The 26,376-nt window shown below is 38.6% G+C and overlaps 1 protein-coding gene across 5 annotated transcripts in view; it reads right to left on the minus strand.

Moving 5' to 3' along the window:
• The window catches only part of LOC100749773 (glutamate receptor ionotropic, kainate 2), a 292,766-nt gene that overhangs the window by 188,964 nt on the left and 77,426 nt on the right, over positions 1–26,376 (minus strand). For 4 of the 5 annotated variants that reach the window (XM_033323710.1, XM_024371152.2, XM_033323708.1 and 1 more), the window contains exons 2-3: positions 18,705–18,891; positions 14,237–14,392 (exon numbers count right to left, since the gene is read on the minus strand). In XM_033323710.1, coding sequence (XP_033179601.1) covers positions 14,237–14,392; positions 18,705–18,777 — 229 coding nt within the window. In that variant the 5' untranslated portion in view covers positions 18,778–18,891. Of the gene's footprint in view, positions 1–14,236; positions 14,393–18,704; positions 18,892–20,037; positions 20,149–26,376 lie in introns of those variants that run through there. The other variant, XM_033323707.1, reaches the window with a different exon arrangement.

The raw sequence follows: 26,376 nt of genomic DNA on the forward strand, positions 1-26,376 counted from the left end.
AACCAGAAAATATTGAAGCTCATTCTTTCGGTCTCTGGTAATAAAATATTCTTGAATCTAGCCGCGCCAACATCGGAGAACTGTTTTTTCATTAATTTATCGCCAACGATGAAACGCATAGAAGAAAGGCCGCGGATATCTTGTTCTTTTGTTATGGTAAGCTGGTTTTATTAATGTTCAACTCCACTGGAATAAATTGTACAGGCTGTGCCAAACCTGCGATATATAAGAAAGTCAAGAAGGAATTCATCATACTAATTTAATAAAGAAACTCTTTCGTAACAATCGCGATGAACGCGGATAAAATTTACATTCGTATTACTATTTATATTTCTTTCAAGTACTATATGTGATATCGGGGAAAATTTCTGTACGTTGATACTAGTTCGAAACTAGATTTTTTACCACTTTTTTGTCCGTATGAACTGATAATTGCGGTTGCGCGATAGGAAATCGGCGCAAGTTTTCCCCCAGGTATTTTTCAATCAGCCCACGTTTTATTGGAAAAAGTAGAAGAAGAGTGTTACGAAGCGGCGATGTGAGAGGGAAGTGAAAGGATAAAGAGAGAAAATATCGATTAATTTCATGCACCGTGGATGTTCGAGAAAAAGACGAACGCCGATAGAACACTGACAAGTTATTGTTAATTTGCTTCTACTCTGCTTATTTGAAAGAACTTTAGTTAGTGGTAACAACATTTTAAAATCTTTTGGTTGAAGCGAATAGTTTTCTTTCCAATTTACAATTGTTTGTTATTATTAAGTTAGGTAAAACGTTTTCCCGGAGACATAGACGCGCATTTCTATTAGATATATAAATGGATAGAGAATTGTTCGTCATGCCATTTATTCTAAATTTACAGAATAATGAAACAATAGCGAAATGGGGCGATTCATCTTCAAAGAGTACACGAGTCTTTTGCAACTAAAAATTCCTTATTTTATCATTAAATTCATACAATATAACACAGGCAGAGGATTGAATTTTTAGAAGAGAGAATTTTTCTCTCTTGTTTCCAATGTTATTTTCGCAAATTCAATTCTTACCATTCCAAATCCCCCCCGGCTGACAAATCACTTCTGCTCGATGAATTTCAATCTATAACGCGTAAAATAGGTCGATGAAGTATACGAAACCGAAAAAACCAACGAAGTTGTGCAAGAGAGAGAAAAAAGGTGTTCTCTTGTAAATTCGAGATTTTTCCACGTTCAATAAACAGGAAAGGATTTATTCCTATCGACTTTTCAATGCAAACAGCTACCGAAGAAATACCACGTGGATGATGCCGTTTGAATAACTGTGTAATTGAACGTGCGCGATCTGAACGAATATTTTGTAGAATATTCGGTCGGATACACGATCGAGAAGAAAAAAGGAAAATGATTTAACGAACCCGCGTATCGAAACAACGAACACGTACGTGCTCCAACTTCTTGACAAGGATACAGTCTGCACCATACACGCGTGTTTTTACGATTCATTACAACTCGTTTTCGCATTTTAATTTGTTGCTTCAGAATGGGAACAAATATTCGTAATATGTCTTCCCTTTCTTTTTTCATATCAATGATATAGAATGAAATAAATGGAGCTTGGTCGATTGAAATTCAACTTGGAAATCAGTCGGTATTACGATGGTGACGATCAGAATGCAAGCGACGCGAATTTTCCCTGAACTTTCTCGTCGATAGGATGAATTGATTGGGTTCATTAGATGGCCAGTCACGCCCTATTAAGACGCCGCGCCGTTTAGATATTCCGAATCGTTATTTCTATCTGCTCGGACGAGTGCTCGTATCTTCTTTATCTAGCAGAGTTCGTGCAGAGGAATAAATCATCGGAATAGTTATATTTATTTATAGCATGGTTCGAAAATCTGTCAGATTACGTTCTGTTTTTTTATACAAATCAAAAACATATTGCGAGAAAGATTCAAACTATTTTAACCATTTGAGTGCTCACTAGTTGATGTATATCCTCCATTTTTATAATTAAAATTTGACTGCGTGTGTCTGGCGTGTATTTTGATATCCTTTATTACTCTTTTATTGATTTTTAAATTTTTGTACAATTTTTGATAATCGGTTTTTATATGACTCTGAATCCTAAAACTGATCTCTCATAAATCTAAAATGATGAAATAAACGAACCATTGGAAAAATGCACTGAATCATGTGAAAATTACTTTTACGAAATATATGTGATGTTTTGAAGTTACTACTTGCTGTTTAAAGATTTGTTTGAAGGGATGTTTCATATATATCGTTTTTCATTACATTCCACCTGATATTGCGCTAGTGTCCATCAGATTGCATCTTATCGAAATCAACGATCGGTTTGAAAGAAATTGATACAATTCCGTTATAACGCGGTTTATGCAAAACCGTCATGATTCAACGTGTCGATCTCATTTGCATGTTTAGATAAACAAATCAATAAAATCATGCATGACCATACAACTGGCATAATTCTGTTCGTGGACCGCGAATAAATAGTCACGGGTCGGGGCACGCGACAATGCCATCGGAACAACGAATTGCGATATTGCCCGTTAGTTAATTGCGGCGAGAGTTCTGATTTGCACATGACCGGCCGAGTCACGCGGACTCTCGACCACTTCGATTCATCGATTACGCCACGCAACGGGGACATAAATGGCGCGGACGTGCCGGAAATCGTGGAAATTCTTCGATGAAACTCTCGGAGAAATGAATTCTCTATATATCCTTATCTCATTCTAACCATTTCAAACGAGAGAACGAGGCCACCGCCTCGCCGCGACACGGTGAAACCGTGAAACGGCGAACGCGTGAAATGTTTGCAGGCTGCTTAGCGAGTTTCTAATCTCGAACTTCGACCGCCAAAGATCGCTCGTTCCGGCTATAATCGCGACTGTAATTCCAAAACTTCTCTATCGGTAGGGGCTTCGAACCAACCAGCCAACTTTCTCGATAAAGCGTTCGTGTTCCGAGAATTACGTAAGTCATCCGCGTCGTTCTGTGTCGTCTTGTTTCGCAACGACGATAGAAATTCGGGATAAGGAAAAGGAATAAAGAGGAAAGATGGAAGAGGAAGGACAAGAAAGAGGGGAAGAAGAAAGGATCACGTGCCGTGAGCGTGGAACTTCGCCATCCGGTTAAATTAATACAAAAGAGTGCGAGAAAGTAGGTCCGCGGAAAAGTCTTGAAACTCGCCGAAAAGCCGTAAAGCATCCCTGCATATTTCACCGGTCTGTTAATTAACAGACAGCTTTCTAGGACACAGAATTTACAACGAGAATTCCCCTAGACTGCACTTAAGCGGAACATTATGAAATCCCTTATTCACTGGAAATTTTCCGGTACGCTTGCGACGCCAGAAGCGCTTGCTTGTGCGTCTAAATCTGTAATCCGCTGGATTGGTTTATCTTGTTAAACTTTACCTGTCGCTTTATTACGAAGCGGCGAAAATGATCGCGTGTGACACGTCGACGAATGAACCGTCACGGGTGTTGAAAGAGGCGACAACGAGACGATAACGAGGACGAACACTACGACGAAAGGCGTTAAACGGTTGCCAGAACGCGATACAACGCGATACGATCGCGTACAGACTAAAGTGGAGGTTCGTGTAACGCGACAACCCTTAGATCATGGGAAGGTGTGCTCCGTCTTAGCAGGATTCCCGTAAGCGGCTTTGTAACGACTCTCTCGGAACTTTGGCAAGAACTTCTCGTCCTCCCGCGGCGCGATCAATTTTTCGGTATACTACTTTTACACTCTCTGACTTTGGAGAGCGTGACAAGTTGGAAGGATAATTTTCCCGGATAAAAGGATGTTACAGTGTTTCTCGTATTCGAAGAATTTGTCACTTGGTAATTCCTAGCGAATTTATCTTACTTTTTCTCGCGAAACCAGAATACACAGGTTTTTAAATCCTAAAATTTGACTAACGTTACATTTAACGTGGCACGTTCGTGGAAAGTGGAATAATGTATGGGTACAGTCGACTTCGTTTAAGAATTGTTGCAGAAACCGCTCCCAAAGGGATATTAATCAAGAAAGCTGTGTGAGTTACGCGGTCATACGCGGAAAAAATGTAAATGGACCGCTTACGCCTCGCTTTTCTCGCCGATCTAATGAACAACATCCGCATAGGTACGCATATTCCTCCACGACCGCATAAGCGACGAATTTCGCGCAGGCCGAGCCACGCCATTTTACGCCAGATCCGTTAAGGTTGTTAATTACCAAACTACAACTATGTTTACACTGTTATTTCCATTTTAAAGCGATACGACTTCATAATGCAGGATCAGCCGGGGTCATATTATCTCGCAAATGGCTCGACCTCCGTCATGCCGGTTTGGTCTACGGTTTGCCAGCCCCGGAGCCACGTCCAAGAATTCCAAGTAGGTTTACTAAATAACGAGAAAGCCGGTTGCCCGAGCGAACTTTCCAGCGTCGTAAATTTGTTTTAATTTCTTAGGGAAGCGCGAGGACCGTGCAGTTCGTACCGGAACGAAAATGGAAGAGAACAAGATCCGGTGGCGTGGTAGCCAACGTCAGATTGCGACCAAGAAAAAAGTACAAATGGTATAGGCGAACAACTCGAAGCGTAGAAGCTAACGAACCCGAATGTTAGAAACAAATTAAACTGTTATTAAAATATCAACTTTTCTTTTCTCTTAATCGCTATTTGTGATACTGTGAAACTGAAAACTCACGAGAGATATTTTAACATCTACCAGTTTAGTTAAATTTGAGATGAACTAAGTTTTCCACTGAACATACATCGTTAACGAATAACTCAATAATAGTAATATCATTAATAAAGCAGCAGTCACTGGATATAGTTGATATAATTAGTTCAAATTTACAAAGTTTTAACAGTTAGACATTTGCACAGAGCTCAAATGAGATACTGGCTGTTTATGGTTAAAGATCTTAAATGAGATGTAACAAAGCAGATTTACAGTCGGACAGTTAGCAGGTAGGCTATAAAAGTGCTACGTTTATAGATATTAGGTCATTACTGTTTAAACCAGCATCGAGAGAAGCAAAGATAAATATTACATTTTAGGGCTTTATTTTCCTTCCTTTTCCATCCGTTCTTTCCTTTTCGTTCCCTCATTTCTTCTACGTTCATAAAAGCTGTCCACAGATACTTTCGTAACTCTGTGCATAGCAATAACGAATAAATTCGGCGATTAAGTAGCATCAAGCATGAGATCTCCTTGTCAATTACAAGAATAAAAATGTTTCTGTGTCTGTTAACTTTATCCGAATACGAGTCGAGATTGTTGCATCGGCTTAGCGGAGGAAAATTCCCTAGAATACGATACGACGGAATCTGACTATACTCTATTCGCTTTGGTAGCCATGTTCGTGGGTAATTGTTTCTTTTCCGCTCAAATTTCAAGCAACAACCCTTCTTTTCTCATGTTCCACTCCGTTTATCTAGTTCATTGTATTCCGCGTATACACGAGTCTCGGGGAAACTAGATCCCAATTTATTCCGGCGCAAAATCGCGGCAGCTATGGATCAGTCCCGTGTGTTTGGTTGCAAACAGCTTCCGGCTATACGCTAAACACTCACGCGTCATCGAGTCGCAACACGTTTTGTAAATCACACGCGACAACGAAAAGCGCAAATCTCTGCCCGAATCAGGGCTATGGAGATTGTACAAATATTTAAACGTTGAATGTTTAATTCTACACGATATTGTCATCTTTCTGCCACATTATCGTTCGTCAGATAAACGTGATATCTTAACAGAGATGAAGCACGATTTTAGGAAATTTCAGGTTGAGATCCGTGGATTATTTTCTGCAGAATTTACATTTATGAAATGATTAATATTGATCTATATACATTGGTAAAAATTTGTGTAAATTTATTTTATGGATTAGTAATAATCTATTAATTAAATTTAATTCGGGTATCTATATTGTACATGCATTGTATTTCTATTAATATAGTCTTCGTATAGATTTGTTTCACCTTTTAAATGTGATGGTCAGAGTGGAAAGACGTGTTACATTTTCTATTTTTCGTATGTGAGAAATTACCTTGTTAAACATATATATTATCAAAACTCAAAACCGCCTTTTCATTAAATTTGATTATGATCTTCATCATAAATGTATAGATAGCCACACTCTAACGACATCCAATTAAATTGGAAAATTCCTTATGAGGAAATACAAATTTTATGTAGAGCTGAGATTAATCAAATCTGAAAACTTTTCATCTAGGTACTTTCTCTGCCAAATATTCGGAAATCATAATTCAATTCGAAAGCTGTAGGGGAATAATTCCTCGATTACGTGGACAATGCAAGTTACAAAACATTTATGAAGAAATAACGAATGAGAAATGAAACGATACGAACGAAAGTCTAGCGAATGTAAAAGCAAAAGATTAAACAGCAGACGATTTGAAATAACTGGAAAGGTGAGCATAAGAACGATTTCAAGGATTACAAGAAAAGAAGCCGTTTAATTATTTCTTGAATCACACAGCGTTTTCAGGTGGGGTTGTGTCGGCGATGTAATTGAAAAGCTCAAAGCCGTAATTACCGCTGCGCGTAACTCTAATTCGCGTTCACACGTCACGTAATCGCATGAAAAGCGAATTATGGCGGTTAAGGGTTTCACTTCTGTGGTGCATCTGAACTAAAAGTCGCTACTCCGTGACTGTAGCAACATTTTAATAAGAACTTGCTTACGTCATGATTTAATCGAATAGCATGGTTCCAAGGTTCCTCGTGTTCCCTTAATTCGTTACAATATTTACACGCGAGCATGGTTTCTTCTTCTATTGCGTAGATGAATTACAACAGAAATATTTATGATAATTTATATTATGTATAATCATACTTTCAGTGTTTCTTCTGAAATGTACTCCATAAACATATAATTCGGTTATGTTGCAAAGAGCAAAAGACTTTCTGTTTAAATAAAACGTGAACATACAACATATTTTATTCCCTATTTCTTAACATACAAAGCAATAATAAATTAATTCTTAGTCGCCTTGGAATAAAACACACTAATTATACGGTGAAATTTGTCAACATTTTACTTTAATAAAAATAGCCTGATATATGAAGTGTATGAATACTTTTGTGAGAAACTGTATTTGTTAAGTGACTTAACCGTAATATGCTAAAAATTAACGGATATTCCACCTAAATCTTGTTGCTTTTACCGAACCTCAACTTTTAAACAATTTCCGATTGTTTTTGCTGTAACATCTTCACGGGTATTTTTATTTTGGCCAACGCAACTTCGCGGAACAATGTTCGTGGAGTTGTTCGTTGAGGTCAGGCTAAGCACTCTGTTCAAACTTTGCTTATTAGCCGTACTCACAATCATCTGACACGATAGTGGCATATTCAGAAGCAACTAGGGCTGCCGTTGTTCCACGAGAAAATCGAATCTCCGTTAGAAGCTCAGTTATCCCTTGTGGTCGGGACTGAAAGCGTCTCTGACAATTTCCGGCAACAGCAGACTTCCTGCTATACGCAACTCGCGCTTCTTAAAGGTTGCTCTCTCTATTTTTATCTTCACTTTCAACCTTAGTTTCTTTTTTCTTTCCTTCTCATTTTTGTCCACCCACCGTGTCAAGCGCATCGAGATACTCGCCTTATGTCCAAGGGAATAAAAAGCATTTCGCTATCGTGAAAAGCGTTTACATTATTCATGTTAGCTGTTACCTCGCTACTTTTCTGCTCCCTCTCCCCCGTTTCTTATCTCCTGTTATCCCTGTTCACGGCGATGAGAGCTTCGACAGCTTGAACCTTATCCTAGTTACGCGAGTTTCCTCTGTCCCGAATTTCTTTTGGTGTTCGATTAAATAAACTACTATCGATTACGATAACGAGATATTATAGACACAACTGTTCAACCTATTATTTGAACGTGAAACTGTTATGTGATCGAATAACTGTAGATAGTGGAGAGAATTATTGGATTCCTGTTAAGTGGACTCCTGAAGTGTTTAACCGTCAGTAAATTCTATATTAGAAATACCTTTTAATAAAACAAAATCTCTATAGCTCTCAAGCTTCCTCCATATCCTACGTTCACCCATCATCTACGATCAAATTAAAAACACCGTGGGATGGACAAATCGTCGCATCGAAACCACATTCTTTGCTGCGCAGCCGCACCGTGTTGGTGTGGTCGTGCTGTTTGCATTGCTACTAATGAGTACGACGTATGCCACCTGGCTAGCATGTAATTACTCACGGGATTGGTCGTGGCCGCGTTTAATCGTCGCCCACAAATCGACGAGCTGTTAATGGAGAATAATATAAACGACAGAGTAAATGTTCGAAACGGTGTTTCGTACGGGACGGAATTACAGGCACGGGCCATCGTACAAGCTCGAAACATCGGGATTATCGTCAGTCGGTGAACGATAATTCTTTCCTGCTGACTGATTTCACTCAGTAGGATTTATCGTTTGATTATTTCGATCTCGCGTCGTTATTCGTATCGTATTTTTGATTACGCTCACGTTTTCCTTTCTGTTCTTCCTCTGATTATTACTGTTACGCGTTTATATTTGTATCTACATACGCGTTATCGGGATTAATTTCCTCTTTTTGACGATATAAACAAGCATACACGGTGATGGTAATTTAATGACGTACCTTGGGTGGGCTCGTAAACGCTGTAAACTTTGATTTGCGGAGAGGAAATTGTTTGAGAGCTGTTATGTTTTAATTAAACTACGCCGAAAACTCGGCTAATTCCGCGATCGTCCCGATAAAGCTGATCAGCGAAATTGCGTTTACGCGATCGCGTTATATGCCATCGCTCATTTTATCGAGCTGACCTCTAAAAATTGATCAGTGGTACGATAATTTTCGTCGCCCGTGTTTCTTTATTTTTTAATCTACTAACTCGGCCACTCTATACAGAGTGTCTAAAATATTACTAAAATATTCGTCATTTCAAGAAATGTTTCGCGTATTATTTTGTTTCACGAAAAACATCTTATGACGCTCACAAATCTTACCAAGGTGGACGCACCTCTGAGATTTTGAAGATAATATTTTGAATTATAATAATCGTGTCTCACTACAATATTCAAGAATTTTCATTCATTGTTGTTTGAATCTTATCTTTGTTGAACGTCTCTATTTATCATAATAGCGGCATGAAGTATTACTTGAAATATCTTTTGGAATAAGTCTAAATCGTCATTAGACTTCCTGTATACACGTTGATTAATTTCAATCATTGATTTTCAATCGTTTAATGAAACATCGCGTTCAATATAAACACTAGTGGCCGGATTCAATTTAATTAAATTCGGTTAGTGAAGAAAAAAGGAAGAACTAGTAATATGTTGTGGAAAGTTAACGAAGAGAAGCAATTCTGCCGTGGAAATGCCATTCTTGGGGACGCTATCGTAAAGTTGGAAGACTCGCGTTATCGTCCTCGCGGGTTCTTGTGTAACGGAGAAACCGCGTCTGAGAACAATGTTTTCCTTCCATTATGCTTAATTGGACAGTGTACAGTTCCAGACGGGAAAAGAGCATGCTAACCGAAATCGCCGTGAGCGTTGGGAACTTCTCAGCGGTCCAATATGTTGGCCGAACTTTGGCAACTATGCGCCGGCAAGGGAAAGAAACCTTAAAAGTTACGGTGAAATTAGAAGAGCAGCTTCTAGCCATGACACCACCCGCTAGCAGCTCGTTGTTCCCACGATCCCCTGTTACCAACTTTTCGTCTCTGTGCAAGGTTTTGGAAAATTGGCTGAACGAGAACAGAATAAATTGCGTCAACAAGGGAACCATTCCATCTTGTCGAGTTACATAAATCTACTTTCGATGAGTTCATCTACTTTTCTGGTAGCTACGACGTGGTGAGCTTAAAATTTTTTAAGTAAAACGATACTTTTCCTCTCAATGACTATTATTTTGTTGGATTTGTATATAGTGAATCACGAAAATATTTAAACATTTACCACAGAAAATTTTTTCGAATGTGTTCGGCGTATTAAACAAAACCTTTTGGAATTTAATTCGTCCTATGAATGCACAGAAAAGCATTTGGAGGAAGTTACAAACGTCTTCTATTCCTGATAGACAATTTTAATATTTTGAAGAAATTATGAATGAAAGAACTGTACTGACTTCGTTTCAAGAATTTCTCAATTGTAGAACTAGCAATTCTTATAAATCTAGAAAAAAGGAACTAATATATTCGTCAGAACAATGCATTGAATCGTATGAACTTACAGTTGTATTTAAAATTAGGAAATTTCATGTACATTGGCCTGATGGAATTAATTGTAAAACTGTGAATCTCATCAAGAAAAAGTCGCTGAAATTAAATACCGCGTTCTCGCTATTCAATCTTGACAACTTTTTCAATGTTTCGCTGGCATTCGCGCTTTATTGCATTATGTATCACAATCACTTAAGTCTGATCACGAATAATCGGATCATGTGTCTCCGTCATCGGCCCCTTCTCTGCTCGCCGCTGTTTTCCGACAGAAAAAGCAACGAGCATCTCGAAGAAATTCCGGAATAGAGAGAACCGCAGCCCATAAAACTGTATTACGTGGAACCGCGCGAAAAGGGTACGAGTCGGAACAAAGGAGCCGACACTCGGTCATGTTTCTTCGTCATATCGTAAAAACACAGTAAAGGGAAGAACATCTGAACGACCATCCGCGTTTTCTGCTCATCGAAATGAAAGAAAGTTCGTTGCCCGGTGACGGATAAACCCGTGTCGAATTCGAACAACCGAAGCAAACGAATTCGGAAATCCCTTTCCATGTTGATCTATAGGGAATATGTGCTTAAGTATAGTCACGTTTCACCATTGACTTTTCTCTCGAACCTCTGTGAAAACGGGGTTAGTACAGGAATATGGCATCTGCTCCAGAAATAATTAATAAGTTTCATTAAAAAGAAACATTAGAGGTAGTACGAGTTGTACATTTTTAACGAGATTTTCGCTGCTTTTCACAAATATGTGCTACGGTTTTAACTAGTACAATCCTGACTATTAATGCTTCCTGACTATTATGCTATATATATGTATATATATTGGGATAATATTGATAGATAATAAATATAAATTAAAGAGAAAGAATGACAAATATTTTACACACTGCGATATTTGCAAAACAAAAAACAATATAATTTTATGCTAACTATAGGATATTTAAAATAAATACTTTAATTTCTATATTACCCATATGACAAAATGTTACGAACACCTGATTTTTCCTTGGTTTGCAGTACCTCATAGTGAAAAGATGGAAGGTAATAATAAGTTCAAAGAACAGAGTGAACGATAGGTATCGACGGCAGTTCGAACGTCAATCTACTAAGTCTAATAAATTAGATCTACTTAGGTTACATGACAGGTTTAATAAGATCTTGATAGGGTTCTTTCATGTTCATCTTGTTCTGTGTCAAGTATATCATAGGTATGTAAATACATAATGTGCGTATATTTAATAGGACATAGATATTCTTCGCTGGAAGAAGTTAAGTTAGTTTTCACTATATAAATGTAAATGGAAATTTGCCATTCATAGAATTTTTATCTTCTAGTCACTCTACAGGGTGTTTTTTCTTCTTTTTTTTAACTAGAAAGGTTGGAAAGTCTCGTACAACGTTGAATGTAAAAAAACATCGTTATAATAAAAGTTATTTGATATAAAAGCAGACAGTACACGATGTGCATTACTTTTTTCTATCTCTATAAGATTTCTGTATCAGAGATTATCTACCTTTCTAACCATAAAGTTAGAAAATAATAATGCAACTAGAATTGCACAAATTTATTAGAAAAATAACTTGTTTATCTTCTTTCTCGATGACAGTGCGCGTCATATATCATTTCCTATTGTAAGAGAATGTCATCGTACATTAACTCAGTTTACTGGTTCGCATCGCTTGTATACGGCCTGTTTTTCCAGACCGCGAATTCGTCGCGTCACCGACAAACGGATATTTGTCAATGAGATTGCCTTTACGACTGGAACCCGTGGAACGACGCCAAATCTCTATCCATCGAGTTACAACGTGTACGCGTGACTTGCTCTGTTTGCGCGTTGCCAACGACCACGGTAATCTATGTATGTTTAAAGCTAATACATAATTCGGCTTAATAAATCGAAGGGCTTAATTTGATAATTAGTTTGGCTGTTTGTGGCGTGCGAAAATAATTATCGTGTTTTGCGGCATTTCTGTAACCGATTAATAATCGGCCGACGTTTCGCGTTCCGACGAGTTTCCACTTGTCACTTCAGCAACAATTATTCCTAAGCCATTCGATCGTATAATTACGTTCGTTTCGCGATTGCCTCGAGCCGATCCCTGCTAGGCTAATTAACATCGAAGGAAATTAACGATATTTGGTTTCAATTAGTCACTGTTATTCGATTGATGGGAATCGACAGATGTACAGCGTTTACATAGAACAGAGAATCTTTTTTCTCGCTGAACAATCAAGCTGGTTGAACTGCTTAATTCTATTGTGGTTCTGGAACCTTTTGTCTCGATCTCTCTTTACCGTCTTCCTCGTTTCGAAACTGCATAGAACTTATTTTATTTATAGCATCTTCGTTTTTCTTCGTACACTCTAACTTGTTTAATCATTATTTCGTAACAGCTTAATGGAACTTTACATACTGAAAAGAAAAAAGCATTGGCAACTTGAAATATTTCAACGTATATCGAAAAGTAAAAGAATATTAGGTAAAATATTTTAACTAAAGAAAGCAGATTAGTTTCAGGTCTAAAATTCATGTTTAATGTTTAAAATTCTTCAGCTCCAAAATTTATTTCTTAATCTGCTAGAAGTTCGTAATCTTCGGAACACAAAGAACAGACAAAAGACGAGGAAAATAAAGGAGTTACGGAACGTATCAACTATGGAAAATAATATGCAGAAGGATAACATTGTTAAGAAAGTTTCCTTGCGCGGGACACGCAACATTGACGAGAGTCAGATGCAAACTGGCACGAAAGATCTGCAGCGCGGAAATGCAACTCTATTTTCCATGTCAGAGCGGGGCATGAACTCTGAAAATAGTTGGCGCAGATTCCAGGTAGCTCACGAAACAGGCGGCGACCACAGGAAGATTCTATAGAAGTTGGATTATCTTCATGGTGTTTCCTGTTGGGGAAAGTCTTCGAAAGTACATCATGGATAATTTCAACTGATCTACATAACTGCGCGTGTACGAGCCAACAGAGAAGAAGAAAATCCAGTTCCCTTGTAATTTGCAACACATATTCAGCAGAGCATAATTCTTCTGAAACATCGATCTTTGACTCGCCGATAAAGATACAAAAATTCGATTAGTTTACAGTTTGACAACGTTATAAGATGTCAAGCAAGAAGATACCCATTAAGGAGGTAATTACCACGTTACCTGGTTAAACTTTAACTAGCATTGAAGAGTCAAAGTAGCTGAAGAACTCTGCTGTTTACCTTGCGGTGCGTATATTCGACTAACGATGATAACGAAAACTCCAGTCCTCGTTCCACCTAACAACTATTTGACGATTCATTCATTTTACGCTCTACTTCAACTATTACTTACCTGATTACTTTGCAAATTTATCGACTATGTTACCTAATTACGTCATTAATACAACTTATAGAAAAAAAACCGACTTACTTCCACGAATTGAATTTATTACGAACAAATTTACCGTTGCGAATTTATTGAACAAATCTATAAATTATATTTTATGGACAAATTTATTGTCATTTATTATTGCAAAAAAAAGAAGAAAACTAAACGTAAATCTCAAAGTTAATTTAGAAAAATATTTGTAACATCGTCGCTTTATTCTATTTTCCACTTCACGTAATTGATCAATATTGTTTCTCAACTTCTATTCCTACATATTCTTCACCCCCTCAATGAAATCCCATTGCCCCACATTACCAACACTAACATCCCTAAGCAACCGCAACGCTGTTTCATTTTCGACCAGTAATTCCCCGAAATTAAACGACGCAACTGTGCAAGGGTGAAAACAGGGCGCATGGGGTCGGAAGTAGAACGTGACTGCAATGATCAGATAATCTCCGCAGACCTGTTTACCCGCGCCGAAATTGAAAGCGCTTTGATACTGGAATGATGTCACCAGGGAAAACAGGAACAAGATCGGTCGAGTATACGAGAAAACCGCGACATTTACAGAGGAAACGGCCGCGTTTAATCGTAGAATGGACAAACGCTTGGAATGGAACAACAGACTCACCTCGCTTCGAAGCGTGAAAACTGTCCTGCGGTTTTATCTGCTCAATCTGGGCGCTGAGACGGGACTTGGGCAGGATATCTCGGTTGGCGTTGATCTTTTCCACGGCATAACGAAAGGCCACTTCTTGCTTGTCGTCCGAAGGATGAAACAGCCCACCTGGGAAATCACACATCCATATTAAAGCGCTACTTTGACGGGAGCGAAGCGTGAGAGTGGTATTTCTTATTCTTCTCCGACCAGCCGCGTGTATCTTCTTCATTTTATTTATCTATCCGCAACATCGGCTGATTGTCCCACCTGTGGGAAAATAATGCAGTCGAGAACTTTATCTCCCGCGTGCGCGCACCTTTCAAATATTAAATATTTATCCCCTTTGCCTTCCCACGACGAACAGCAGATTTTCTGCATTTTCTATTCTGTAATCTACCGAATATCTTGTAGCTTTACACGTACACTACCATCCATAAAGGACTGAATACTATCGTGCAATTCGATCGAAAACTTGATATTAGAGCAAAGTTAAATCAAATATAAATTTTAACCGACATCGGTGTCGCTATAGTTCGTCGGTCTAATTCGTCCCTTCGACGGTCGGATTCGTCTCTTTGTATTTTCTAACTAATCTTTTTGCTGGTTTATTTTTAACTAGTAGAGTTTCATGCGAAATATCCCTACTTCAGTTCGTTGAACACGGATCGATAGGATTGAGAGATTATAATGAATTACCCACGTGGTAAGTTAAACTTTCTCTAGAAATTTCAGACTGATCGCTTCAGTCGTTCCAGAACACCGCAATCCCCGATTTCGACCGGGAAGGCAGCTACCTTTCAGGGAAAATGCAGCGAATTCGAGTTGCCAACAGGAGAACGGCCGCACAGTTCTCGCGACGTTAATATGCAATGAACGTAAGAGGGCAGATAAAACGAAAGTAGGCCAGAAAAAAGAGACAAAAAAAGGAAAGAACGGGAAGATAAAATGAAAAGGATAAAGGAAAGAGAAGAAGAACGAAGTTAGAGCGGCTGGTACTATATGATCACAATGAGAATTAGGAATTTAAGAATACCTCGATACCGCGCTTTGAAATTATGATTTGTTCGAGAAAGTCCAACTATGGGAAGAAGGATCTTTTTGACGACGGTTATTTAATAACGCACGATACTTGCGTCCGAGAAAGGAAAAGAATATTGCCGATGAATAATTCACGCGGCGTTAAGCGTTCGGCGAATAAGAAAACCTCGAGATTCCTGTTCGACCGCGTAAACGTCGAACAAGTTCAATCCTGGCCGAATTCAACGCGATAGGAGGAAGGAATTGGCGCCATAAATTGATTTTAATCTCGTGCGCGTCGTAAAGTAACTTAGCAAACCAGCTGCGCCAACCTGACTCTACAATTTATAGAATTTACGCGATAGATTTACGTCTCTCGTTAAAGGTCGGCAATCGATTAACTTTAAGATGGGACATAGTTCGAGTACTGTGTTCTCATAAAAAAGCAAGAGACTTTAATAAACGTAGTACCGCAATTTTAAGTAAAGCTACAGTTAAGGTAGATTCTGATAAACTGTCCTCTTGACAGTAAAACATCTGGAGACTAAAATGCAAATAATCTTAAGAATCTGTTAGGTCATCAAATAAGTTCGCGTTTCGATACATTCATATTCATTATGATGTTTTTCCATTATGATGTGATTATATGGAAGGATAAATCATAGTTTTAAGATTCACTATTGTAATATCGTGGACAAATGGCCTAAGAAATATCGGGTGAACTATAAACAATGTCGCGAGAAAGCCTAAGTGCTGACAGGCACATCAATGTGTCGTCGGTCCTTCAGTCGAATAATTACGCGGAAAAAGGCTTACAGGTTGCGAAATACGTACGTGGTGGGGCTATGAGAAAAGACAAAGAGATGCTTAAGGGAGAAAGACAAATTAACAGTCAATGTGAGTTGAGAAGTCAGAGTGTTGTCAGCGTTGTCAAGGAGGGTGGTCCGCGTAAAAGGGAGCTTTGGAACCATGGTGACGAGAGTTGTAAATTAACTATTTAATTGTCTTAGTAATAGCACATTACTGTATTTAGTTCACGTTAAATAACCATTGTTTCCTGCTTAATCCATTTTAAATTTGAATTTATTAGCGTGCCACTACAAATAAATAATAAAATCCTACGCTATATTGTACATCAATTGCATATTAGAATTCTCTTGTTTAACTATAAAGCGAACATCAGAAAATCAAGAAAAATTTACTTATCATGTCTCTGTGCTATAATCTTTGCTTACGCTCGGCAGTGCGGGTCGAGAGCAAAGTGTGAGTCAATGTCTCTTTTTTAATTACCAATAATTTCGCAACGGTTTTAGCCAGACGCAACGGCGAAATTAAAGCTAGTCTTGTTCCGCGGCTATTCACTACGACCTGCCGGAAATTTCTCGCGCGAGTAATTAAACTGGCAGCGCGGTGTTTTGTGTATAACGTTAGCCGGATATACGGTTGGCGCGGCGTATCGAAGCGGTATCAATTTGCCGTTTTTGTTTCGCAGTCGAGAGTTGTCGAGCGCGAGGGGCCGACGCGAAATAATTCATTAACAATCAATGAATATTCAAGCCCTATTAATTCGGCGAAACGGCGATGGTTTATCAGGAAAAATAGCAGAGAAAGGGCGAATCGAAATGCAACTGAGCTCGGAGTACAGTCACATGCGCGCACTCGAGTACTAATCGGCTGGTTGAGATAAAGTTTCGAGTGAGACTTGCTCGTTTTTACGTAGATCGATGGTATCGGCGTTCTTTTTATGCCGGATCATAACTCCATCGTCGTGCGATTAAACGCCCCTCATCGGAACAATTCACTCGTTGATGAGTCTCGACGAATCGGTATATATATACCTATCTAACGATAACTAGTTCCACTAGAAGATCAAGGTTTTACGACGAGCCTAAGCTTTATCTTGACGCCGTGCCGTGGTGAGCCAAATCGACCGAGATTTACAACCGCCAAGATTAACGCTTCCTTTCGTTTGGTCTCCATTTTATTCCTTTTATGATCCATTTTATTCCTCGTAACCAAGACTTTTTGTATCATGGCGTGGAAAATTAATTATATTATCTTAGAATGTAAAATACTAAATATAAAAAGAAATGAAGCTCTCTAATAAATGCAACACGTAAATCTCCTAATATCCGTTGTCAGTAATGTACGACCTTTGTCCGATATACGTTCAAACTTGCAAGTGCTCTTGTCAAATATGGAAAACTGTCGTGCGGTTTTAGTGCATTCAATTGTTCGTTTTGTGTTCTATATAAATATATCTTCTGCGAATATCGATTTCTAACGAACGATGGATGTTTGCAAAAAAATAAATCTGACACAGTAATAAACAAATAAATGGAAAGTAAAAACGCATAGCGGATGTTTCGTGTAGAGCGACAGAATACGTATTCATCGACAATAAGTTGCATAACGTCCGCACGATGGTTTCATTGCAACGTTAGATTGCAACGTTAAACTTCTAGCAGACACTATTGTTCGCTGGAATCACAACGTGATCATGACCTATCACTTTAACGCGGACATCACGCGTACAGCGTTATTCACAGTCTCTGCATTCCGGGAACGTTCGTGATTCTGCTTGTCTGACTATGCACGAGTGTTTCTACTTGCGCGACATTTAGAAGCGAGGCCACGTTTTTCCCTGCGATACTATTAATCTTTCGTATCGTGATACCCGTCCCGAGTAATACGCGAGAAATTTTCCAGATATAGAGGAAGTGAAAAAACAAAATATTTATATATATATTTGTGGTTCAAGCGAAGTCTAAAATAAAATGAAATTCGAAAGTCAGAAAATAGGGTTGAAGACTTCGCTTTCGAGAAAGTCCGGCTTGAAGGCTCGTCGAATATAATGAATTTACCCAATGAATTCACCTAATTAAGTAATTTAATTCTCAACTGGACAGGAACAAGCAGTTGATAGGGGGTTACATGACTTTAGGTGCATGATGTAAAAAACAAAGTGCAGAAATAAAAGAATTTGCCGACCAAGCTGCATCGTTGGATTTGCACGAGACTCGCTTTCAATAAAATTCCGGAGCACCCTATCTATTTAATTCCGCTTAAATCATATTGCCCGATCATCTGCGTTAATCGCAGCGACATTCTGCTTAACGGATTACGCGATCGTCCCTTTAATTTACCGTGTAATCGCAATTCTAAATCCTTGTCGGGCTTCTGAAATTCCTACGCTTTCGGTAAAGGGACGTATCGATTACAATTTCGTCACTGTGGTGTCATTTGCCGCGTGGCCCAGGGGTGAAATGGTCGGCGAAAATGAAACGAACGAGAAAAGCGGGGTAGAAAACGCTAAGGGAAAAAGAAAGAACGAAAAAGAAAAAGAGTCTAGAGCAGAGAGAAAAAGGGCGAGAGAGCTAGAGCCTTTTAACTCGAGAAGGGAGACTGGAAAGATACTCACCTATCCTAATGATATCAGGAAGAGCCGCGGCGTGGGCGGCGAGGAGCGCCAGCAGGAGCCACCTCGCAGCCATTTCCGGTTCCGGTCCGCCCCACCGCCTCTGCCCCCTTCGCCTCCGACGCCACCGCCTCCCCCTGCGCCCCCCACGGGAGCCTGCGCCTCCCTTCTGGCGGAGAGACTCACACCGCTGGAAAACAAGATGGGATGGTGAGTTCATTAAAATGCAGTACGCAAAACCTTCGCGTCCGGCCCTAGAATATATCCTCTGGCGCGGAGAAAGAGAGCGAGGGTTCACGTTCCCTTCGATGACATCGTAACGACCGGCGTGCCACGGATTAGAAGTCGATACCGAGCCCGTTCGGCCTGTTGTCATCAAACGGAAAAGAGGACAGCGGATAATGAAGTAATGGTGTGATTCGATGTTTGATAGGATTGAAGTTTTTATCGATCGCTTGTCAACGTTTCTTCGATCGTCATACTTCGATATTACGAAATATTCTAAAGCGTAATTACTTTGGACTTCATGTATCTTTTTCATATTACTTATTAGAATTCTCTATAATTGCATAAAAATCCTGGAATAGCAGAAATTCGGAAATCTGAGAATTAGTAAAACAATTTACTATTGACTGCGCAATAATTGTATACAAAATTGTTTATACAAAATTCAAATAGTTACAAGGCAAAGCAGATAGGCACACTATAGTAAGTTAATTTACATTTACATTCATAAAACTATCATTAAATTTCTATTAATCCAACATTTTTATACCATACATCACAATTTCATTTAGTAAATAAGAGAAAATAATTGAATAGAAGAATGTTATATGTACCGTATAAATTGAATCTAGTGAATCACACGTCCATGGAAGTATACCATTTTCTAAAAGCCGTACCACTGAAGAGCATCCCTTTCATCGTCCTACACGACAGACTTAAAAAAAAAAATCGGTGTCACAGAGCAGCAGCCAGCAAGACGCGACGATGTCGAAGAATAAGTAAAACAGGGCGGAATAAACCCAGTGGAAAATAAAAGCAACGACTGGCGCGCTTTTTTCTAAGCTTCAGCTCGAGGCTGTTCTCGCGAGCATACAATGTGGACGCGCGGTTACAACAATGTATAGGTACGTGTGCAGGTTTTTCCACAGCGTGGCAGGCGAGGAAACTATGGCATCGTAACGCAACAACCGAAGAAAATAAAGAAAATAAAACCCGGTGAATGTGAGCAGAATCTGGCGGCGCGGCGTTGAAATTTCATGTGGGCACGGCGGGAAAAAATTTTTTTTTCATTAAATTCGACCTGCGGATGAAGCTTTCTGCTGGTATTTACCAGATCCTCGCGGTGATTTTTTCTATTTGCACAGTCTACACTTTTCCAGGTGGATCTCCCTTTTCCAAAAAATGATTTTCAATCCGTAACCGGTTCCACGACTATCCCCGCTGATCGGAAATCCTCCATAAACAGAAAAACGAACGTGATCTATAACAGGGTGAATGTAACGCGAAACAAACGAAACGAAAAAAAAAAGATACAGTAAGTCAAAATCGTGGATTGGATTTTTTTCGCACGAGTTTTTGTTTTTGTTTGATACTCGCACTATCGATCTGCGCGAAACCATCTGCACGAAATTGCAAACGAAATAGCGCGACGAATTTAACGCGTTCTTAAGCGCTTAGAGTTATAGACTTCGACGTGTAATTTGTTTCAATGGATAAAGTATAATTCATATCTTGCATGTAAGTAATGAAAAATTGAGAATTATTATGGTACGTTGGATATTGTAGCGCAGTGAACTACGATTTCTCGTGACCGAGATAACTTGATAAATATTGATAGGTAAATCAAGTGCAAATAATCTCGTAGTCAATACGTATAAGTACATCAGCAAATAAAAGTGATGCTGCGTGTGCAGAAAAGTCTGTCAAAGTGAACTGAGTAAATTATGTGTATTCCACTTAGATTTTGAGTAAAAGGAAATTCATCCTTTGCGTAAATAATACGGAGGAGATCATTCTACATGAGAATATAAGTCGAAAAAATCGAATGAAATCATCCAAACCCTTATTTCCAAAAACGTATATATTTAATTACATCTAAGTTTGATGGTTTTTGCTGTAAATTAATGTCTCCACATATATTTCTATTTATTGTAGTGGAGAACAGATAATGAAATAAGATAGTGACGCATGATGAATTTTATTACCTTATAGAAAAAATGTCATTTCGTAAAAATTTAATACGGAAACCAGATTTTAATAGAATGGCGAACATTTTTAAGAATTTCTAATTAAATTTATTGTCCTCGAATATTCCATTTCGCTGTGTATTTCCCACTATGTTCTATGTCTAATAGATGATATTAATATTTAATAAAACATAACTTTTTTCATAGATATAAAAAAGTGCGATGCTAGACCTATCCAAAAAAGATCTCAGAACAAAGATGTAAAAGCTTTTATTCCATGTCCTCAATTTCTTTTTTCATCTGGAGTACATTCCATTTGTACCACTTCCTGCATATCAAAATAAATCAAACCGATCGTACGCTATGCTACTCGAAATGGTAGGTTTTTAGTGAACATAGATCGAGGACGCGTGCAAACACGTAAAATTAAGAAGTGAAAATTTAAAGTCCCGCGGATTCGTCTGCAGGGAATCAAGTATTCAACTACGAGTACTCCAAGACACTCATCGCCGACCAATTTTCCCGTCTTGGCAGCCAATAATTCTCTTTCTGCATAATTTATCATTTTCTTCTCTGATTCTTCGCCAGCATGGTGGAGTGGCATTCATCGTGAATGGCGTGACTCGTTCACTGGGGCACATTCGTAAATTTTCAATGCATAGACGAGCAACGAACAGGCAATGATATACGCGCGCCCCGGCAATTGCCCAATTCCCGAAAGTCGACAAATCGTTATCATAAATTTGAAAATTACAATTCACTGAGCATGACGTCACAGCATCATGGAAATTCACGACAACGCGTATTGGGGAAGCTTTAGAGATTACGATGAACGATGTAGAAATTTATATGCAATCGATATTTTTCCCAATATCTCCCAGAATGCGGGAAACGTATAAATAATTCAGATGCGGCTTATTCAATTCGAAGTTCAAAGACACACGTTTGGTTTATTACTGGAGATACGCAACAATCTTTCATGAATTAATTTGCTTCTTAAAGTTGCGTACAAGTAATATCGTATTTTAATTCTTAACACTACGACAAACGACCTATAATGTCTAGTCAAATATATTATACACAGTGTGTGTGTATAAATGTGTATAAGTGATATAATAGAACTAAATAGTTGTGTATAATAACATTTCAATAAAAATCATTAATTTTGTTAATAATAAATAACTCCATTCCTTTAATAAAGTTATTTTCTTGTGAAACAAGAAAATCTGAAATCCATTAAATGATAAACGTATAAATATATTGTTTTCGGTAAAATTGATTCTAATCTCAGAATTTGATGTCATCCGTTAAAAGAAAAGCAGTTCAAGAAGATATTTATCCTACAACCTAACAAATATTTAGTCCTAGAGAAGATAAACTCGAATCATGATAAATTTCTTAGTTAATTAGAAAAGTATTTTAAACAATTTTTAATCTATAGTTCATGTATAATTGCAGATGAAAGGCCGTAATATTCGGCAATTCAACCATTTACTATTCCCAAGACGAAATTAGAGTTGATAGTGAAATCCCAGCGAGGAATCAGATTGAAACGAACCGCGACTTTAATCTGCGCATAACAAATCAGCCAATTATCAGCTAATTTCTCGTGACCGAATTCTCTTTCCGCATAATTTATCGATTTGTCTCAGTGAGTTGGTATCTTTCGCGCGCATTGGACGTGGCTTGTTCGTAGGCCACACGTTGTCGCACATCCGTGAAATTTCCGATACACGCTCAAACGTCCGAGATCCAACGATATCACGCAACAGGAATATACACGCCAGCAACCGTCATCTCTCTGTCACGAATTCCCCATTGGTTTTCGCCGTTTCGAGTTCCATGCCAGCCAGGTTCAACCACACACGGACATTTGCGGACAAATAGCCAGTTACCACCGCGTGGATGCATCTTGGTTACTGAATAAGCTTAGTAGAATTCATCGCGTGACCAAAAGAAAAGGCTTGTACCAAGAGAGGAGACAATAAAAAGGGATAGTTCTAACACCATAGTCGTTCGAACGTATGGATTGAATTTTAATGAATCTCCTTTGCCTTTGTACCTTAAGCTTTGCACAGATCCTCTCTTACGATCCATGGGTGCATAAAATTTTTATGCAAACACGGATCATTCGTCTCACCCTCGGTTTTCCTTCCTTCCTTCTTCGTGGACAGCGCGGTGGCTATCCAGGTTTAATCCTACGTTCACCTCGTTTCTTCACGTAATGGATAACGAGGTTTACGTTCCAACACTTCTTTCTCGATCAGAAGATTGTAAGTTGGCACAGAGAGACGTTTTATTCTTGGGGGAGCTACCGTGACACGCCTCGACGAACGAGATATCCACGGGTTATTTTTACACCCTCTTTGTGAGCTTTACAGAGAGCAATGAACTTACAGGAACTCTTTGATTAAGCACAGCTAGTTTCTCGAACGACAAGGTAAGTAGTTGATAAAAGTTGATTCGATGCATAAATAAAAAGTATTCACACGTTTTTTTCATTTTTGACAAGATGTATTTTAATTACGATGTTACGGGTGAATCAAACTGAAATGATTGTGTTCCTTGTAATCGTCATAGCTGCGTATAGTGGAATATCGTAATGCGATTAAATCGATGTTTGTAATTATTAAATCCAGTAAAATTGCTTTATTATTTAAAAAGCTCTTTGTGTTTTATCTCCTCTTCTATTCGTTTGTTTTACCTTAATGAAGTTCTTTTCTATTTACGGAAGAATCGAGTTTGAAAAGAAGAATCGAGGACAAAGATATTTTTCCATACATTCGTAGCTGAGGGGAGAAGAGAAAGGTATTCGTGCCCTCTTTACAAACGTTTTCTCCTCTTGAAAAACGCATCGCCGCCGTTCGTACAATGTTCCTTACGCTTTCTCTATCTTTCCATTCTCGTTTGCATCTCAACGCCCGGACCATGTCGCTGAAATCGCTTTTCCGTATCCCAACTTCCCTTTCCGCGATGAGTCACTTGCCGACAAAGAGAGAATAGAAATAACGTGTAACGCGTACCGTCATCCCCTGTCGAGGAATCCTAAAATTCGATCACGTCATTCGGCAGTGAAATAAATATTTGACATAATTCTCAAACGGTTGTAAATTTCATCGATACCTCGAATGGAAATGATCGCGCGTATTTAAATAAAAAAAAAACTAATAGTGTCAGAGATTCCGTTGTGATTACGCAATTTTTCGCAAATGATTCGAAATACAGATGTTCGTTTTATCTGTCAGACATCGCTAGTTTAGAGTTTTATTCTTTCATTCGTTTAACCTCTCTGTTCATGGAAAATAATTACGCAGATCGACGAACTTTTTGGCTACTCGTACCACCAAGAGATTTCCGGTGCACAGATCGCCGTTAAATGGCGCAAAGATTTGTTAGATCCGGAACCATGTATTTACGTAATCCTTAGCCGACTACTTCATCTCTTTGCCAACAAACCAGGTAGAGAGCTGTACGAAATATCGCAGCTTCACGCTCGAATCGCGGCAGATTTATTATTCGAACAAGTACTATGCGGGTGATTATCTTGATAAATTGATTATCCTACGTAACAGAATGATAAAGGAGAAGGAAAGATCGAGGAAAAGCGAGAATCGAAGATAATAGTAAAGAAGAATTGTGGAGATTGTATCAGTTAGTAGAATAAGAGGAAAAGGAAAAGTAGGAATCGATCACGAGGGGTTGTATTTACTTGTAATTCAATTTTCTCGTTTACTTATACACGGAAAAGGTTTAAAATTCCTACCAGGGAAGAAAGAGACTGTTCCGTGAGAAAGATATGACGACTCAGAGTCCGCGTTTCTTTAGAAGATTTTAAAATTCATTCTTTACTAAACATTTCAAATTTCAAATCTTGTTTGAATTATTGTTCTATCTTCATTTTTAAACACGTCACGCATTTATCTCAAATCTTACAGTGTAAACTAACCGCAAATAACCGAATTTCCCCACACTGCATTTTCCTGTCGCTTCAATTATTCAAAGTTGTCATTTGCATCGGTCAGATAAGATTTTTCGACTGAGCCAGGTGAGCTATGAAATATCGGCGCATCGAAGGTGCACGCATTCGCCATAATTTACGTAATACCTGCGCGAGGCTGGTTGTACATGGGGTTTCAGAGGCGAGCAGAGAACGTTGAGTCGAGGAATCTCTTGAATATGTATGAAGTCAAAAATCAGTCACATGGAACACGATTTACGACTGAAATAAACCGCGACGCTACCTGATGGACTGCCGAAGATCCCGAAGAATGCCGGCTGAAACGAATTCACGATCTGCGTCTTGTATCGATTGTCTTCTGATGCATTCTGTAGAGATTTCGCGTGGACTTTAGCCAACAAAGCGTTCGGCTAAGGCCGATAACCCGTCACTGACACATATTTTATTCTAGCTCGATTGTTCGATCGGTTTCTTGTTTGCGGATAAAATTCCTTCTTCAGATCGATTGAACCGAACGTATAGTAGCAATGAGAAATACTGCTCCTTATATGAACGGCGAATAAAGTATACCTCATTTTCTCTACATTTTAATTTTCAATTCCGTCTTATACTAAACGTTATTTTCTCCAAATATTTCACCTTGAGATATTTGTTATAATATAACGATAATAATATAATAATACGCATCAACAATGATTGAAGCCTATAATTTACATTCTCCGTTTCCTAGAGGGATAACTCCAAACTATCAAATTTGGATTTAATGTCATATATTATATAAATACTATCAAAACCAGAAAATGGACAAAAATATTTTTCTATAATACTTGACAGATCTTTTCCCTCTGGTATTCGAAAGAAAGGATCACGAGTGGAAATCAAACAGATTTGTAGTAACAGGAAGATAAAGGCTCGTGAAATCGAATAAAGAAGAAATGAATATCAACGACCCCCGAATACATTGACTTGGGAGGCCAGTAGCCAAATGTATTCTGCATCCAAGACACTGTCCGAGTGATGCAGCGAAAAGAACCTGAAGGAATTTTTATATCAGCAAATAGTTCGCCACCGAGACGCCATAGCATGGCATGTCCTGCACGTCGAATCAGCCAGTAGTGTCGGGCAACCTTGTAAAGTTGAAGGAACGATGCACGTCGACGACGGCTCATAAAAGACCGAGATGCACAGTTTATATGTGGATGCTGGGTATTGCGGCGTCTGCGTGCCACCATTTACAGGTGAAAGCACGAAACTCGACTAGCACGTATGTACTCTTCCCTGTACTAAATTCATCCCCAAAAAAAAAACGAAGATCGCCTAGCAGATAGAAAACCTCCGTTGAGACTTTAATGCAGCGCCGAGAAATATGAAATCGAAAATGTAGAATTTCACCACTGTTTTGTAATGGAAGTTTTAAAGAAAATATTTGACGATGTGGAGACATGAGAGAGATAAGAATACTTGATATGTGGTATTAAATTAATTAAAATAAAATATAAGAATTCTTCATAAGAATCCTTCTTGT

Source organism: Bombus impatiens, unplaced genomic scaffold (genome assembly GCF_000188095.3).
Source record: "Bombus impatiens unplaced genomic scaffold, BIMP_2.2 scf_1117, whole genome shotgun sequence".
In the NCBI taxonomy this organism is placed as follows: Eukaryota; Metazoa; Arthropoda; class Insecta; order Hymenoptera; family Apidae; genus Bombus; species Bombus impatiens.